Below are 16683 nucleotides of genomic sequence, written 5' to 3'. Positions count from 1 at the left end.
GGGGGCACACGCACCTTCCTCCTAAGAATGGGTAATTCCAGCGATGTCCTTCTCCTGGTGAGTAGTAGTCATTTTTTCAGCTCCCACAGGCAATCTCTGAGGTTTAGGCTTGAAAGTAAGCAAACCTGAAGTTGTAGCAGACTGTTTATGCTCTAAATCTTCAATACTTCAAAAATGTAGTTTCTTCTGTACTTGAGGTTTAATCTTTTTACCATTAATAGCCATAACAATTCCTTGATACTTTAAACTAAGTTTTAAAAAATTTAAATCTGAAAACAAAGAGTTAAAAGCAGGTTCTTAAAAGTCTGGCCAGAGAGGTCGAGATTACACGTCTAGACTCTACGCCATCTTGCCACACCCCCTGGTCTCAATAATCTGATTAAATGTAAGAGAGTGTTAACTTATATTAAGAAATTAAAAGTTGATATTGCATTTTGCAAGAAACTCATTTTACTGAAATTGAACATCAAAAGTTAAAAAGAGACTGGGTGGGTCAAGTTTTCTATTCTTCTTTTAATTCTAAAGCTAGAGGGGTGGCAATTTTAGTTCATAAAAATTTGCCATTTATTTTGGAATCACTATACGAGTCAATAGGGAGAGTTTTGTTAATAAATTATACAATTTATTCTGAATCTTGGACTTTGGTGAATATTTATGCACCAAATGTGGATGATGAGATATTTTTTCAGGATTTTTTTTACTTAATTTATTATATTCTCATTATCAAATTATGATAGGGGATGATTTTAATTGTTGTTTGGATACAATTGTTGTTGTAAGGTGATGTCTAGAATGAAGATGGCTAAAAAATTATTATTTTTGATGGAGGAAATTAAACCTGAAAGAGGGGAACTATTCTTTTTATTCAGTTCAGTATGATACTTATTCTAGAATAGATTTTTTTTTAATTATCGGCTCAGTTTTTTGAAAACTTTATTTAAAATTATTAAGAATAATATCAAAGACATTACATGAAAAATACAATAACAAATCATCAAACAACCCTCCCTCCCACCCCTTCTCCTTCAGCCAACCCTGCAAAAGGAGCCACAAAAAAAATAACAAATATAAATAAACAACATAACATTTTAAGATATTTCTAAACCCATATACTCTAAACAAGGTGACCACATTTGAACAAAAAAAGAATAATTATCATGTAAATTATGTGATTTTTTTTCCATATAAATACAAGATCTCAATTCATTATGCCAATGAATTTTATTTCCACATTATCTTTCCAAGTAATCAGTACACCTTTCTATGCCACCGATAACGCTAAACGAACAAAGGCAATCTGAAACTTGTCCAACCCAAAACCAGGCAAAGAAATCATATAACCCAACAAAAAAATCTTTGGGTCTAACGGTAATTTAATCTTAAATAATTTCTCAAAAAATACCCTAATTTTTTTTTCCCAAAAGGTTGTACCTTATCACAAGACCAGACTACATGAAAAAAAAGTTCCAATATTCAACCCACATCTAAAACACAAATCCGAATCACTAAATTCATATTTTTTCAATTTCTCAGTAGTCAAATATAACTGATGCAGAAAATTATAATTAACTAAACCATATCTTACATTAATCAGTTTAGTTGTCCCTTCACAACATATAACCTCCCAGTCTTCCTGGGGTATTTATTTCTAGATCTCTCCAAATTCGACTTATCCATATTCTCTTGTAACAACCTATACATATCTGAAATAAAGCCCTTTTTTGATGCAAATGAAATCAAAGATTCAAACTTTGTTAACTCAGGTAAACTCATATCCTTTCCATAATTATCTCTTATCAAAGCACGAAGTTGATAATACACAAATAAAGAATTTACAGGTATTCCATATTTTTCCCTCAAACAGTTAAAAGAAAGAAACTGTCCCTCTTCAAAACAATCCTGAATCACTTCTATCCCATCAGAATGCCATACCTTTAAATATCTATTAAACATTGAAAAAGAAATATGATTTTGATATAATGGCGTTTGAATTGATAATCTCCCCTTTGTACCTATAACAGCATTTCTATTAATCCATATCTTTAATGAATGCTTTAACAGTGGCATATTATATCCCTGCAATAAATGCAAATTCCATTTATATATAAACTGATGAACTTCAGATTCAGAAATACAGGCTAGTTCCACCTTAGCCCAACTAGGGGGCTGTTTAACATCCATCATTCTATTAACAAACTAGAACTGTGCAGCCTCATAATAATTTTGAAAATGAGGCATCTGAAGATCTCCTAATGCATATTTCCATGTCAACTTCTGGAAAGCTACTTGCCCTCATTTTCCCTTCCATAAAAATTTCCTCACCACCGTATTCAAGTCCTGAAAATAACTATTTGGAAACAAATATGGAATTGACTGAAATAAATACTGAATACGTGGGAAAATATTTATTTAAATACAGTTTACTCGACCTACTAATGTTAATGAATATCCTTACATTTAACCAAATCCATTTTAATCTTTTTCAATAATGGCACATAATTTAATTTATATAAAGATTAATAATCTGCATCCACAATTACTCCTAAATATTTAATTCTATCAGACCACCTTATTTTTATAATATGTTTACATGTCTCATAATTCACCTCTGAAACTGGCAATATTTCACTCTTGTCCCAATTTACCATATACCCAGATAACACACCAAATTGAATAAAACATTCTTGTAAAAACCTCAAAGAATGTTCCAGATATGTCAAATAAATCAATACATCATCAGCAAAAAAATTAATCTATATTCATCATGTGCTATTTTTATCCCTTTAACATTATTCTGTCGAATTGCCTGAGCTAATGGCTCAATGTCCAACGCAAACAAGGCTGGTTACAATGGACAACCTTGACGAGTTGATCACTTTCATTTAAAAGGCAAAGAAGTCTGACCATTTGTCACCATCCTAGCAATCGGATTTTTATATAGTGCTTTAACTCAACCAATAAAAAGAGGGCCGAAATTAAACTTCTCCAACACCTTTAATTAAAAAAATTCCATTCAACCAAATCAAATGCCTTTTCCACATCAAGTGCAACCACCATTGGTTGGTTGGGTTGCTGTCTCGACACATTGATCAACGTTATCAATCTAAGAATATTATCAGATGCACATCTATTCTTGATAAAACCAGCTTGATCAACATGTACTAATTGTGGCAAATATTTAGCAAGTCTATTTGCCAATACCTTAGCTATTATTTTATGATCCACATTTAATAAAGAAATTGGTCGATATGAAGCTACATTTAATGGATATCTATCCTTCTTTGGAATCACTGTAATAATCGCACTCGAACAAGATTCTGGTAATGACTGTTCATCTGTTATTTGCTGAAGCACATCTATAAATATAGAAGACAAATCCTTATAAAACACCTTATAGAGCTCTGCTGAAAACCCATCATGCCCTGGTGACTTTCCATTTGGCATCTCCTGTATGGCTTCCTTAATCTCAAAATCGGAAAATGGAGATTCCAAATCTTTCACTTCTTCCTCTCCTAAAACCCATAAATGCAACTTAGATAAAAAAGGATTCCATAGAACCATCATCCTGCTTTTCCTCAGAAATATATAATTTCTGATAAAATGAATAAAATTGGTCATTAATTTTCCTGAGGTTTGTAAGTAACTATTGAATTCTTTTTAACAGCATTAATAGTTCTTAACACCTGTTCAGTTTTTAATTGTCAAGCCAACACATTATGAGCCCTCTCACCTAACTCATAATAACATTGTTTAGATCTTTGAATTAGGTGCTCATACTGATACATTTGTAAAGTATTATAATGCAATTTCAACTTGAATAATGCTGCTTTCTTATCTTCTGTAACCTTCTTCTGAAATTCTTTTCCAGCTCATTTATTTGTTTCTCCGCCAAATATTGTTTTTTTTTATCTTAGTAGAAAAACTAATAATTTGACCATGCAAATATGCTTTCAAAGCATCCCATAGGACAAACTTACTGAGTCCGTATTTAAAGTCAAAAACGAAGCAATCTGCTATTTCACAAAAGTAACAAACTCTGGTTTTTTCAATAACATTACATTAAATCTCCATCGATAAGTTAATTGAGTAACTTCAGGGCCCACACGATATAAACATCAGATATAATTCGACTTTTATATTCAGCTTGCACAATTTGAGCTTGTAAATGTGCCAAAATCAAAAACAAATCTATTCTTGAAAATGAATCATGCCTAGACAAATAAAAAGAAAAATCCTTTTCTGTCGGATTTAATCTTCCACAAATTTCAACTAAATTCAAATCCTTCATCAAAGAACCTATTTTTGGCTCAGTTATTGGATAATATAGTATTGACTGAATAAAAGTCTAGAATATATTTGGATCATTCATTGGTATTATTGACATAGGCAGTAACAGAATAAATAGTTTCTACATATCGTTGGAGGTATAATTCTTTATTATTAAAAAATGAAGAATTTTGTAAATATATTAATGAACAAATACCACAGTTTTTAGATATAATTTGTATTATGGGAAATTATTAGTTTTACAGTTGAACTTAAAAAGCAATATTTAGTTGAGGTTAATATGTTAGAGAAAGATATAAATGTTTTGGAAAAAGAGTTACAGAGGAATCCATTTGATAAAGAGAAAAATGTACAATTAGATTCTAAGAAACTGAAATATAATACATTACAAACTTATAAAGTTGAATATTTATTGCAAAGATCTAAATAAAAATGTTATGAGTTTGGAGAAAAGGCACACAAGGTTTTGGCATGGAAATTTAAATCTGAGCAAGTATCTAGAACAATAAAGGGAGTTACAAAAAAAGATCAAAAATTTCTTATAAATCCCAGGATATTAATGAGCATTTAAGGAATTTTATTAAAAAATTATATACTTCAGATCAAAGTAAAACAGATGGATTTTAAATAAATTGCATCTACCTATATTGAATGATTGGATTAAGGAACAATTAGAGAAGCCAATAGATTCTAAAGAGATTATATTAGTTCTTAATTCAATGCCAAATGGTAAATCTCTAGGAGAGGATGGTTTTACTGTGGAATTTTATACAAAATTTCAAAAATGTTTGCTTCCATTGTTTATTGAGGTTTTACAGTAAGCAAGAGATACACAATCTTTGCCAGAAACTTTTTCAAAGCCTATTTTTAACAGTAATTCTTAAAGATAAAGAGCCTTTGAATCCTGGGTCGTATAGGCCATTTTAATTATTAAATGTTGATTATAAGTTTTTGACTAAAATTTTGGATAATAGGTTAGTGCAATTTTTACCAAAGTTGATTCACATTGATCAATCGGGTTTTATTAATGCTGATTAATGCAATTAAATTTGAATAGTTTAATTAATATTTCACGGGAGAAATCCAACTTATCAATAATCTTATCATTTGATAAGGTGGAATGGTGTTTTTTATTTAAAGTGTTAGAAAAATTTTGGTTTGGACCAATGTTTACAAGTTGGATTTAGGCAATATATAAACAACCAAAGCTAGAGTTATGACAAATAATAGATCTAATAGACAGGGTTGCCCTCTGTCACCAGCATTATTTGCATTGGTGATTGAATCTTTAGCACAATTAATAAGGTAGAAAAGGGATACAAAAAGTATTAAAACAGAATTAGTTTGTTACAGATGATATGTTGATTTATTTAACGGAACCACAAAAGTCGTTGAAAGTTTTATAGGAAAAGTTAATACAATATGGAGCATTATCTGGGTATAAAGTGAATAGGAATATAAGTGAACTTATGCCATTGTCTGAAGCTGATTATTTTGTTTGTAAAAGAGTAGTACGTTTTAAATGAACTGATCAAATTAAGTATTTATGTATTAAAATAGATAAACATACAAGTCATTTATATGCTTTAAATTATTTGCCGTTATTTTCTGTAATTAAAGAAGATTTAATTAAATGGAAAGACTTACCGATAAATTTAGTTGGTAGAGTGAATTGCATAAGACTGAATATATTTCCTAGACTTCAGTTTTTTTTCAAACTATTCCTTGTAATATTGCTAAAAAGTTTTTTTTTTAAGATTTGAATATATTAGGTAGGAATTTTTTTTATGAAAGGTAAATTGGCAAGAGTTTCTATTCATATGTTAACGGAAATATGAATTAGGGGATGACAACTGCCAAATTTTTAAATTACTATAAAGCCGCTCAGTTAAAATTTATTAATAAAATTTTTGATCTTGATAGTCCTTTGACTTGATCAATTTATTTATAAATGGAATGTTAAATTGTTCTTATAAGTTGCCGATTTTATCTCATTTAATGGATATTTGGGATGGGTTAAATAAAGAAATTGGTATTCAAGGTAAAATATCTAGATATTTGTATCAGAATAAATGTTTTCCTTTTATGGTAAATAATTATCTTCTTAAGATTTGGGATCAGAAAGGGATTAAAATGATAAATAATTTCTTTCATTTGAAGAGCCTGTACTGCGTTGCAATATTCTACATAGACATTTCACAGCAGAAACTTTATCTTGTTTTAAATGTACACTGTCCTATCTGCCCTATTTATTCTGGTGAAATCATATGCACTTTCACTATGAAATATCTGTTGCCAAAATGGTTGCAATTATTATTTAAAATTACATACTTAGCACTAACAGAATTAAATTTGTCACCTTAGGTTATCCCTTCACTATTTTTCTCTCTCTGTAAATATCCCCTGACCTGTTCAATATTTATTCTTTTTTGGATATCTATTCAAAGATACCCTATAGTTACAAGTAGCTAAGTCGTAAACAAATGTTTATTTAAAAATTGCTACATGAAAGGTTCTCCATTTTAACCATCTTTTAAAATCATGCAAAATAACATACCTGGCAAAGATGCTTCTGTTATGAAAGGTGGTACATCATGGGAAAAGACACCATCTCCAACAATATTACGATCATAAGGATTGTGATGTGGTGGAAAATTGAGCTGCTGAATCCCTTTATAATGAGTTGGCTTGGGGTTGGTTTCATCCAGCAATTTTTTAGGCACTATAAAGCAGAGTGACAAAGATTTAGAAACAATAAATTATTGTCTTTTTCCATCACATATCCTCACATTTCAGGAACTAATTTGAGGTTTTGCTAATAATATTTACATGCACAAACCAACAAGTGATGTTATCCCAAAAAAAATTGGTTCAATTTGTTTTAAAGGATACATAGTTGATAGTGATTTGATTTAGCACTACAATTGGACAGAAGGTATCAGAAAGAAAATTACTGCTGTTGATTATGGCAAATGAATGGTGAATATATCCGTTCAATATCTATACAACTGTTGTTTGAGACAGCTGACTGCCCACTGATTTTTGAATAGAAGAATACTTCTGAGGGAAAAATATATTAAGCATGCACACAACCAGCAGTTCCTACTAAATATCTTAGTTAGTATCAAATCAATAAACGTGCCAAATTCCAATCTTCACCAATTCTCCATTGGTGGCAGGCTTTGTTACATTCTTCCACATCACCACACCTCAAACTCAACAAGCCATTGCACAGGACAAATTTAGGAACTGTCCACAACTCCCAACAGGAGGATTGGGAAGCACCACAGAGACATGAGAAATTCAATGGCATACTCTGCACATTCCAGGTGTAATGGTTCATACATTTCATTAATTGTGGAGCAGATTTCTAATTGCTTATTTTTGAAAATAGAAAATAAACAAGCTAATATCTAGTGCTAGCAAGCAGAGCTCCAAGCTCCTGAAGAGGAGCTCAGGCCTGAAATGGTGACTTTTACTTTCAATGGATGCTGCATGACCTATTGCATTTCTCCACCACTTTGTATACCTCCAGACCTTGAGTCTGATTTCTGAAAAGCAGTCCTGATAATTCACTGGACAACACTTTTTTTCTCTGAAAAAAATTGGGGATTTTGATAGATAACTTAAGCTGAATACAAAGGTCATTCCAGATTTGCTGTATCATGTAGGAAGTTGGAGAAACATTAAATTAACTTTAATTTAGCATTAAGCGTATACTTGCCACAAATGTAACAGAATGTATCGCAGTTGTTGCCTCATTGACAAGACATTTCTTCTGTACTGAATCTTTCTGAAGACAATAAATGCTATTGTTAAGAACATTTACTATGCACTTCCCTGAAGAAAGTGCATCAACATGTGTTCAATGTATAATGATGAATGCACAGCATTTAATATGTGAACTGTTTTTATTCCCTGTCTTTAACTATGCCCAGGCATGCTTGGACTGACCAAAACCACTTGCTTTGTGGGCAATATACCAGTGGACCTAAAATATGACCAGAAATCACAAAAATAGGTTATATCTAAAAAATCAGAATGTGATAGGAAACTTAAGGTGATCCGAATCCCTAAATCCATAAAATACACCCAAAAGTGCTCAAGAATTAAAATCTTCATTGTTCAGTTTAATTTAAGGTTGTGGGAAAGAGGCAGAAAATTAGATCCCAATGCTCTAATACCACATGAACACCATCAACTACTGTCTATAAGGACTTTGGTAGACATTAGACAATGCCCTGCATGTTCAACTGGTCCAGAAAGTCTTCATCATCCATCTCAGTGTAGATGCAAGTACTCTTCAATCACAAGTGCCTGCCTAAAAGGGGAAAAGCAAAGGTATAATTGGGCAAAGCTCAATTATACTACAATTCTTCCTTACTCAGTCAGTTAAAATTCAATTGCAGGGAAGTTTTTGGATGGGTTTTCCATCCTATCCTGAGGGAATGGAAATATAAATACTCTCTGGGTAAAATTCTTTTGTTTCTTCCCATGAGGATTCATAAAACCTTCGAAGAATATATTGAGCAAATGGAAACAATATTACAAGATGATTACTGCCACCAGTACTTGTGAAAATTATTTAAACATCTTGCTTTCTTTAGCTCAGTTACCAAATTTATCAGCCTGATTGGTGAGTAGAGGGACTTGTTCTCCTTCTTGCCACTAAAGTTACCATATTACCGACAAATTAAGAGCAGGAGTAGACCACTGCTGATCTGACTCTTACTTCAAGTTCACATTCCCACCTACCCTTGGTAACCTTCTCTTACCATGTTTTATCCAGAATGTATCCACAAAGAGTGAAATTAATCACCATCATCACAAAAGTTTCTAAAATGATATAGCTCTTTATGCAGGAACTTTTAGAGATGCAGCACAGTAACAGACCCATGAGCCCGCACCATACAAATGGGCCCATGTAACCAATTAATCCTATCCATCTTTGGAATAGGAGAAAACCAGAGCACCCAGCTTAAACCCATGCACACAGTGGAAGAATGTGCAAACTCCTTACATTGACAAACTCAAGTTTGGGTCACTGGCGCTGTAATAGCATTGTGCTGACCACAACCATACCACCAGCACAGTTAATTGCATTTTTTTAATGATATAATAGCAGGTCACTGAGGGAAATGCACCAACTTCCCAATGACATCAGATAGTGTCATATAATAGCCTTGTCATTGAGAATAAAACCCTCAGAATTAAAGGAAAAGAAACAAAAAAAAAGGGCAAAGTCATGAAAGTTTGACTGGAGTGTGGTGTATAATGATGATTGCTGAGGGTCAATACAAGGACTATATTATTAACTTGGAATTGAGGGTGAAATGCACAATTTACAGATGACAAAATTTGTAGGCAGATTGAACAGTAAAGAGGACAGTAACAGCCCAGGGACATATAGACAGGTTAGCATTTAACGGGCAGGCATACGGCAAATTATACGGAATACTGAGAAACGTGAAGCATTACAATTTGATAGGAAAAATAAGCTGCAAATATAAACATAATGGCACAATTTTAAATGGATACAAGAACAGAGATCTGGAGAAAGTGCTGAACTGGGGAAGTTCAAGTGTTTCTGTTTGGAGCAGAGGAAGTAAGGGCAGAATACCAATACAAAAGATTGAATTTACAGATACCTGTAAGGGCAGAAGGCCAAGATACTTGATAAATTATGAAGAATGTTGATATAAAGTAGTTGAAAAAAAGATATTCACGTTAGTTGAGGGGACAAAAATAAGGGAACATTAAATAATGGTGTTAGTAAAAGTAATAGAGAGTGACCTAGTGTATTTTTTCTTGATGCTGACTATGTAGTAATAGACTGGAATGCATTACCATGGTTAGAGCAGATGCACTTTACCCAAAACAAAGCTAAAGAGTAATGAGAGAAAAGATTTTTTAGGGTTACGAGGGGGGTAGCTGGATTGTTTTTAAATAGAGCCAGTATGAACGTCTTCCTTGCTACAACTATGCTGTGTCTATCATATGAATAGATCAGAGACCTGAAGACAAAAACAACCATATTTGTTAAGAAAGTAAAATCGCAAGGTCTGCTGTAAAATCTTCAACCTTTTTTCCACCAGTGGCAATGGGGGTGGATAGAATTGGTATCAAGGTTCAAATGATGAATTGTACTAGCCCACCTGTGATCAATTCCCTCAGCAGGATCTGGATAATCCAAGTAGCTTTAAAATTCAATCTGAACTGGTCCCAACATATTTACTGCCATTGTGACAAGTGTGCTCAATTTAAATAAAGTACTTTGAATTTGTTATTCTCGTTGTGTTACAAATTTGTAAGCAAATTATCTGTTTATGACATGTTTAAAAAATTATCTAAAATTAATTGGCACATTTTGGTTGTTTAATTCTATGAATATATGTGCCTTTGTCAAATTCCTCATTTTAGTTTAATAATTTGGTGTGGGAATTTCTAGCAAGACTCATCTATTATCCACACCCAATCCCCTCCCAGAGAAGATCTGCTGTAATCCTGGTCATGAACATTCCAATAGTACTGTCAAAATGAGTTACAAGATTTTTACCCAGCCTTGATGAAGCATTGGCAATATACTTTGAAGTCAAAATGATTTGGAACTTAGAATGGAATATATACCTGATAGTCTAACTCTTCACTGTGGCTGTGGGTACAAGTTTCTAGATCTTCTACAAGTAGACTTTTTGTGGAGTCAATTGATCTGGCGTGCCCTTATCAAAATAAACTGGCACCTGTCTTGTTCTCTCTTTCATATCTTTTTAAGATACTTCCAGATGCAACCAAACTTGAAGTATAAATGCTGTCATTTTGTATACATTATAGCAGTTAATTTGAACTTGGCAAACCCCTAAATCAGAAATATGGTCAATCAGAAATGGATCAGGAGGGACATCAGCCTATTTAGCTTTTCAAATTGTTTCCGGGATTTTTGCCCCTACTATTATCCATAAGCTGTCTTCATGCTGGATTTCACTTTATCAAGAAAATGTGTCTGATGTAAAATCTGAATTGATATTGAAAGAGGTCATTCATATAAGCAATTCCTGTATTACGGCTGTTGGGGGACAGGAATTTCCCCTTAGAGAATTCATAAATTCCTGTCCAAAAATGTGTGAAGAGAATATAACTAATTCTTAGAGAATTTACTTGAAAGAAAATAAATAAATATTATTTTTCAACTTGTGTTCCTTTAAGCACATCTGATGCAATTGCACGTTAGGGGAAATTGCAATCCAAACCAAACATGGGGATTGCCTGTAATTTGAAACTGTGGCCTTGTGATCCACTCGCACAATTTATCTTGGGGCCAAATTCCATATTTGCTGTATATACTTCTGTAATATCATTCCTCCATGTGTCCTTCAACAGTACAAGCTACCATTTTACTCTAATCTTTCCTCAATTAATAACCCTAACTTTAGCAATCAATTTTATGGCTGTGGGTATGTTTCTAGACAACCGTTTCCACATTTCTCATTTACAGGAAATGTGTCACAATCTAAATGCTCAATATTTTAAATTATTAGTTGATCTATTTAAATACAATGCATATAGATGGATGCTTAATGTTGCTAATAAACTGCCTGAATGTCTAATGCTCATAAGCACGCTCTTGAGAAATTGTTTCCAAGTCATCTTTTGTCACAGTGCTTTCAATTATTAAAGTCAAACACCATGGAACAGGCCTTTCAGCCCAAGTCATCTATGCTAACTAATTTAGCTGAAGGGCTAGTTCCGTGCTGTAAGACTAAGACATTCAGACCTCTACTGTCAGAGCAGTGGGACGGTACAGCATAGGCATATTTTCCCTTTGGACCAACTCGTCCCTGCTGACTAAGTGGGCATTATGAGCTAGTCCCATTTGTCTGTATTTGATCCATGTCTTCTAAGCCCTTCCTACCCGTATTTCTGTCCAAATATTTTTAAATGTTGTAATTGTCCCACTTCTAAAGCTTTTTCCAGCAGGTTGTGTCAGATTATCCTTCTCACTGAAAAGATTTCCGTTCAGATCCCTCTTAAATTTCAATCTGCTATAAAGCTATTCAATTAAAAGCGAGACAGAACTTTTATAAGAACTGTTCCTCCTGAGTTTCAGAAGCAAGGCTGCATCTCTAACTCCGCAGTAATCAAAATCAAATCCAAAGCTATCTCTAACCATGCCCAGGAACCTACCAGAGAGTAATATCAACCTCACCCCAAAACTGTTCATGTGATTCCAATGAAAGCATGTGCTGCCAAGATTGGTGGGACCAAACACATTACTGATGCACATGAACCAAGCTCTATGCGCCCTTAAACTTCTTGCTCCAGGTAAGCATTTGTCCCACTGCACCAAATTGACAGATGGAAAGGTATTTAAACAAATTTACACCATGAAATCTTACTTTTACTAAAAAGATAATCCCAAGAATTATTCTAAACTGCAGATTTGAGTTATTTCTGTTTAAATCATTATCTACTGTCTATGAGTAATACTGGTGCTACTGTTGATTTGATCCATATGTTTGCTATTACCTTGGGATTTTCTTAGAAGTGGAAGCTGAGTAAATTCCCAGGCTGCTCTATATTTAGCCTCCAGAATTAGGATGAATTTCTACAGAAGAATTTTACTTGAAGAAAATAATATTCAGTTGAGTGTCTGAAATTACACCATCTTGATATTCAAAATTTTTAGATTACAAAAGGAAATCACCCTTTAAGCAGTTCATTTCCTCTGCAGTTTTAAAAACAGATCACTGACTTCCTTTCATATTTCATCTGACAAAGTTGCATTGTGTCATTTTATAAAAAAGATGGGTATTACAAAGCAAAAATTGTTAAATGAACACTTACCCTAACACCATATTTTAAAAGCAATAGCCACCTCAAACTTGTTTTCTGAAAATACTGCTTCTCAAAATATAAAATGTCAGAAGTTTGACTGCCCCAGTACAAAAATAACTCATTAAGTTTACCTTGCAGTGTTTTCCAAATCTTTCTTCAAACTCTATCACGATCTCAACAAAAGGTTAATATCCGACTGGGACAAACTTTTGGTGTTAGCTTAATTTCAAAATATTCAATTGTTCAATTTTTCTCTGAGCTGCCCATTTCATTAATACTTAATATTTGCAAGTTCTTCAGGCTTGTTCAATTTTCACCAGCATCGAAATTAATGTATCCATCCATCTTCTTGATGTAGTCAAAGCTCTAAGCATTCTTAGGGTCTGGGAGTCTGATGATATCCAATGAAAAGTTCAGCAAAATACATAAACAACAAGACTCAGGAACGCTATAACTGAAGGCCAGTGGCATAATTTAAACACTTTAGCAGTGCCCTTCAATGTGCACTATGCATTATACTCTGAACAATGGGAGTCAACTGTGCTATTCACTGCACCATGCAGTGCTGAGATTTGAAACCAAAAGATAACCCTTTGGCTCACCCTATCTACACTGACATAACAAGCACACATATACACCTATCTCACACTAATCTCATTTTATTTTCCCCACATTCCCATGAATTTATCTCTGATTCTATGACTCACTCGGGAGCAAATTTCACTGAGCAATTTACTTAACATTCCATAGGTCTATGTGAGGAACTTAGAGCACATGGGCGAAATTCACATGGTCACAAGGAGACGATGTAAACTCCACCCACCCACACTGAGTCAGGATTGAACCCTGGGAACTGCAGGCCTGTATTAATTTCATAAAATGTTACAATGCAACATCCAGAAAGAAAAATGCATTATAAATATCATTAAAAGGTTTTGCATTGCCTTTTTTATTAACAAAGAAGAGGAGTACAAGAAGGCAGCACAGACTGCAATGCAAGGTTTAGTTGTCACAATAATTTCCCTAAATCACAAGATAGCAACTTCCTCCGAATCACTATCCAGTTTGTGGCATCAGGCATACATCAATCTAGTTGTCTATGGCCCCAAAATAACCTAGTTAAATCATTGTTTAGGAATAATTCATTGGATTAAGTGCACAAGGTATGCATGCAAATGAACATTGACGTCCATCTTACATTCTACAAGTGGGATGATTAAGCTATAGCATGGCGACATATGAAGATACTAGTCATAGTTATACAGCATAGAACAGGCCCTTTGTCCAAACCTATCATGCGGACAAAAAAATGACATGCTGGGCTAGTCCCATTTGCCTCTTTTTATCTATTTCCTTCTAAAGCCTGTCCATATATCTGTATAAATCTGTCGTAATTGCTTCAGTAGCTTCCCTCTGGCAGTTCATTCTAGATCCTGATTACCCTCTAGTTCTAGAATCATCTATTCACTTAATCCATCTCTCTCATGATTTTTTATACATAACTCTGAGATCACCCCTCAGCCTCCTATGTTCCAAGGAATAAAGATCCAGCCTACCTAATCTCTCCTTCTAACTCAGTGAATCTCCACCTTTTTCTTTCCACTCACATACCACTTTAAGTATTCCCTATGCCATAGGTGCTCTGTGATTAGTAAGGGATTGTTTAAGGTGGCATGAGGGTAGAAAGAAAAAGGTTTGAAAACCACTTTTAATCATATCTAATTGACTCGCTCTGTGCATGGTTTCATAACTCCAAAGGAAATGGGCTAATGACAATTATTCTCAAGCAAAATATTTCAGTAATAATTGGGTCTAGAGCCGTGATTCTCAACCTTCCCTTCCCACTCACATCCCACCTTAAGCAATCCCTTACTAATCACAGAGCACCTATGGCATAGGGATTACTTAAAGTGGTATGTGAGTGGAAAGAAAAAGGTTGAGAACCACTGTCACTCAAGCTAATTTTATCACCTCCTGGTGAAACTCATCTCTCTTTCCAACTTAATGGTATCATATAGCTGTGGCATCAGAACTGCATGCAGTACTCCATGGGGTATCACCATAGAGTTTTACAGATGTCCCAATGTTTGTACACAATACCCAGTAAAGACACACATGCTACATTCCTTCTTCAACATACTGTTTACATGAGTCGCCAGTTTCAAAGAACTATATGGTATCTGTAAAAACACAATGCTGGAGAAACTAAGCAGGTCCTTTATATAGCAAAGGTAAAAAATACATAACCAAAGTTTCGGGCTTGAGCCCTTCATCAAAGAATGGAAAAATGTCAGCAGATGTGTAAAGGTTAAAACCTTGTGTTTTTTGAGCCTCTCTTTAAGAGAACTATTGTTTGTAGTGTTACCAATAGTAACTATGATGTAATATGTCATAATATTCACCCAGACTAACAGATTGCTCATTATTCTACAAGATGTGAAGGAAGTGTGAGCATGAGAAATTTTTCTTTGAATTTATGTATCTCTTTAAAGTTTGTGCATCTCTTCAATGTTTTTGTATCTTTACAAATGATTTATATCTCCATATCTTTGTATCTCTATCATACAATAAATACTTTGTTATTCATCATTATTAAAGTCTTAATGCAAAGCTATGCAAAATGTCTATCCGTTTCATCAATAAATAAAAACTACATAAAGTAATAGCCACAGAGTTTGATTTGTTGGATTAAGGAGATCTAAATTTGGAATATCATAGCTCATGCTTTGCAAGATGATACTCTGAAATTAGGATATTAGAATAAGGAAAGTCATCTATAGGTGTCTGAACAAAAGGGTATATAAACTATGTACGTGTACTTTTGGGTCACTCCCTTGCCCCACCTTCTAATCTGATCAAGAATCAGTTGTAAACTAATTTTTTTTTTTAACATTCAAAATCTTTTTCCTACCTTCCAATGTGCCATTCACACTTTAATGACCAAAACTCAATCTCCAATCCCTTATGCAATTTTACACTGAATACCAGAAGTGCAGTAAGTAAAGAGGTGGGACTTGCAAATACACACACTTTTCATTAACCCACTGTTGTGGACTGCCTGCAATTCAATTTAGGCTGTAGGCAGTCCACAAAAATGTCTAGGGGTGTTGCAAGTAAAATTTCGGAACAGGAATGAGTCACTCATTTTCGTTCCAAACGTTTTATACAGCCTGCATTGTGGGAATATTACAAAAATTTCCCATTACGCAGCAGCTGAGTAAAAATATTAGATTTCCTTCCTTACTCTCTACTCCACCATCAACATTGGTGTCATCTGTAAATTTACTAATCATGTTAACTGCATTGTCTTTCAAATCCTCAATTCATAGAACAATCAACAGTGGATCCAGCGCTAACTCCTATCACATATCACTAGTCACAAGACTCCAAAAGGAAAAGCAATCTTCCACTACTACCTTCTGATTCCTTCCACCAAACCAGTTTTGAATCCATTTGGCCAGTTCACCTTGGATTCCATGCAACTTAACCTGTCTTGCAGGACCTGTAAAAGGCCAAAGTCCAACAGACAATGCCCACTTCAGTAGCTTCATTAATCCTTTTGGT

General features: G+C 33.8%; 1 protein-coding gene and 1 long non-coding RNA gene across 7 annotated transcripts in view; one reads left to right on the top strand and one right to left on the bottom strand.

Annotated features, from left to right (window-relative positions):
* The window catches only part of LOC138736749 (protein eva-1 homolog C), a 336320-nt gene that overhangs the window by 22026 nt on the left and 297611 nt on the right, over positions 1–16683 (bottom strand). Inside the window, exon 6 of the mRNA XM_069886753.1 lies at positions 6845–7009. Coding sequence (XP_069742854.1) covers positions 6845–7009 — 165 coding nt within the window. The remainder of the gene's footprint in view (positions 1–6844; positions 7010–16683) is intronic.
* The window catches only part of LOC138736750 (uncharacterized), a 166563-nt gene that overhangs the window by 79387 nt on the left and 70493 nt on the right, over positions 1–16683 (top strand). The window lies entirely within an intron of this gene.

This window comes from Narcine bancroftii, chromosome 6 (genome assembly GCF_036971445.1).
Source record: "Narcine bancroftii isolate sNarBan1 chromosome 6, sNarBan1.hap1, whole genome shotgun sequence".
NCBI classification, from domain to species: Eukaryota; Metazoa; Chordata; class Chondrichthyes; order Torpediniformes; family Narcinidae; genus Narcine; species Narcine bancroftii.
Note: the sequence above shows the minus strand (reverse complement) of the source record. Positions and strands in the feature narration are given on the sequence as shown.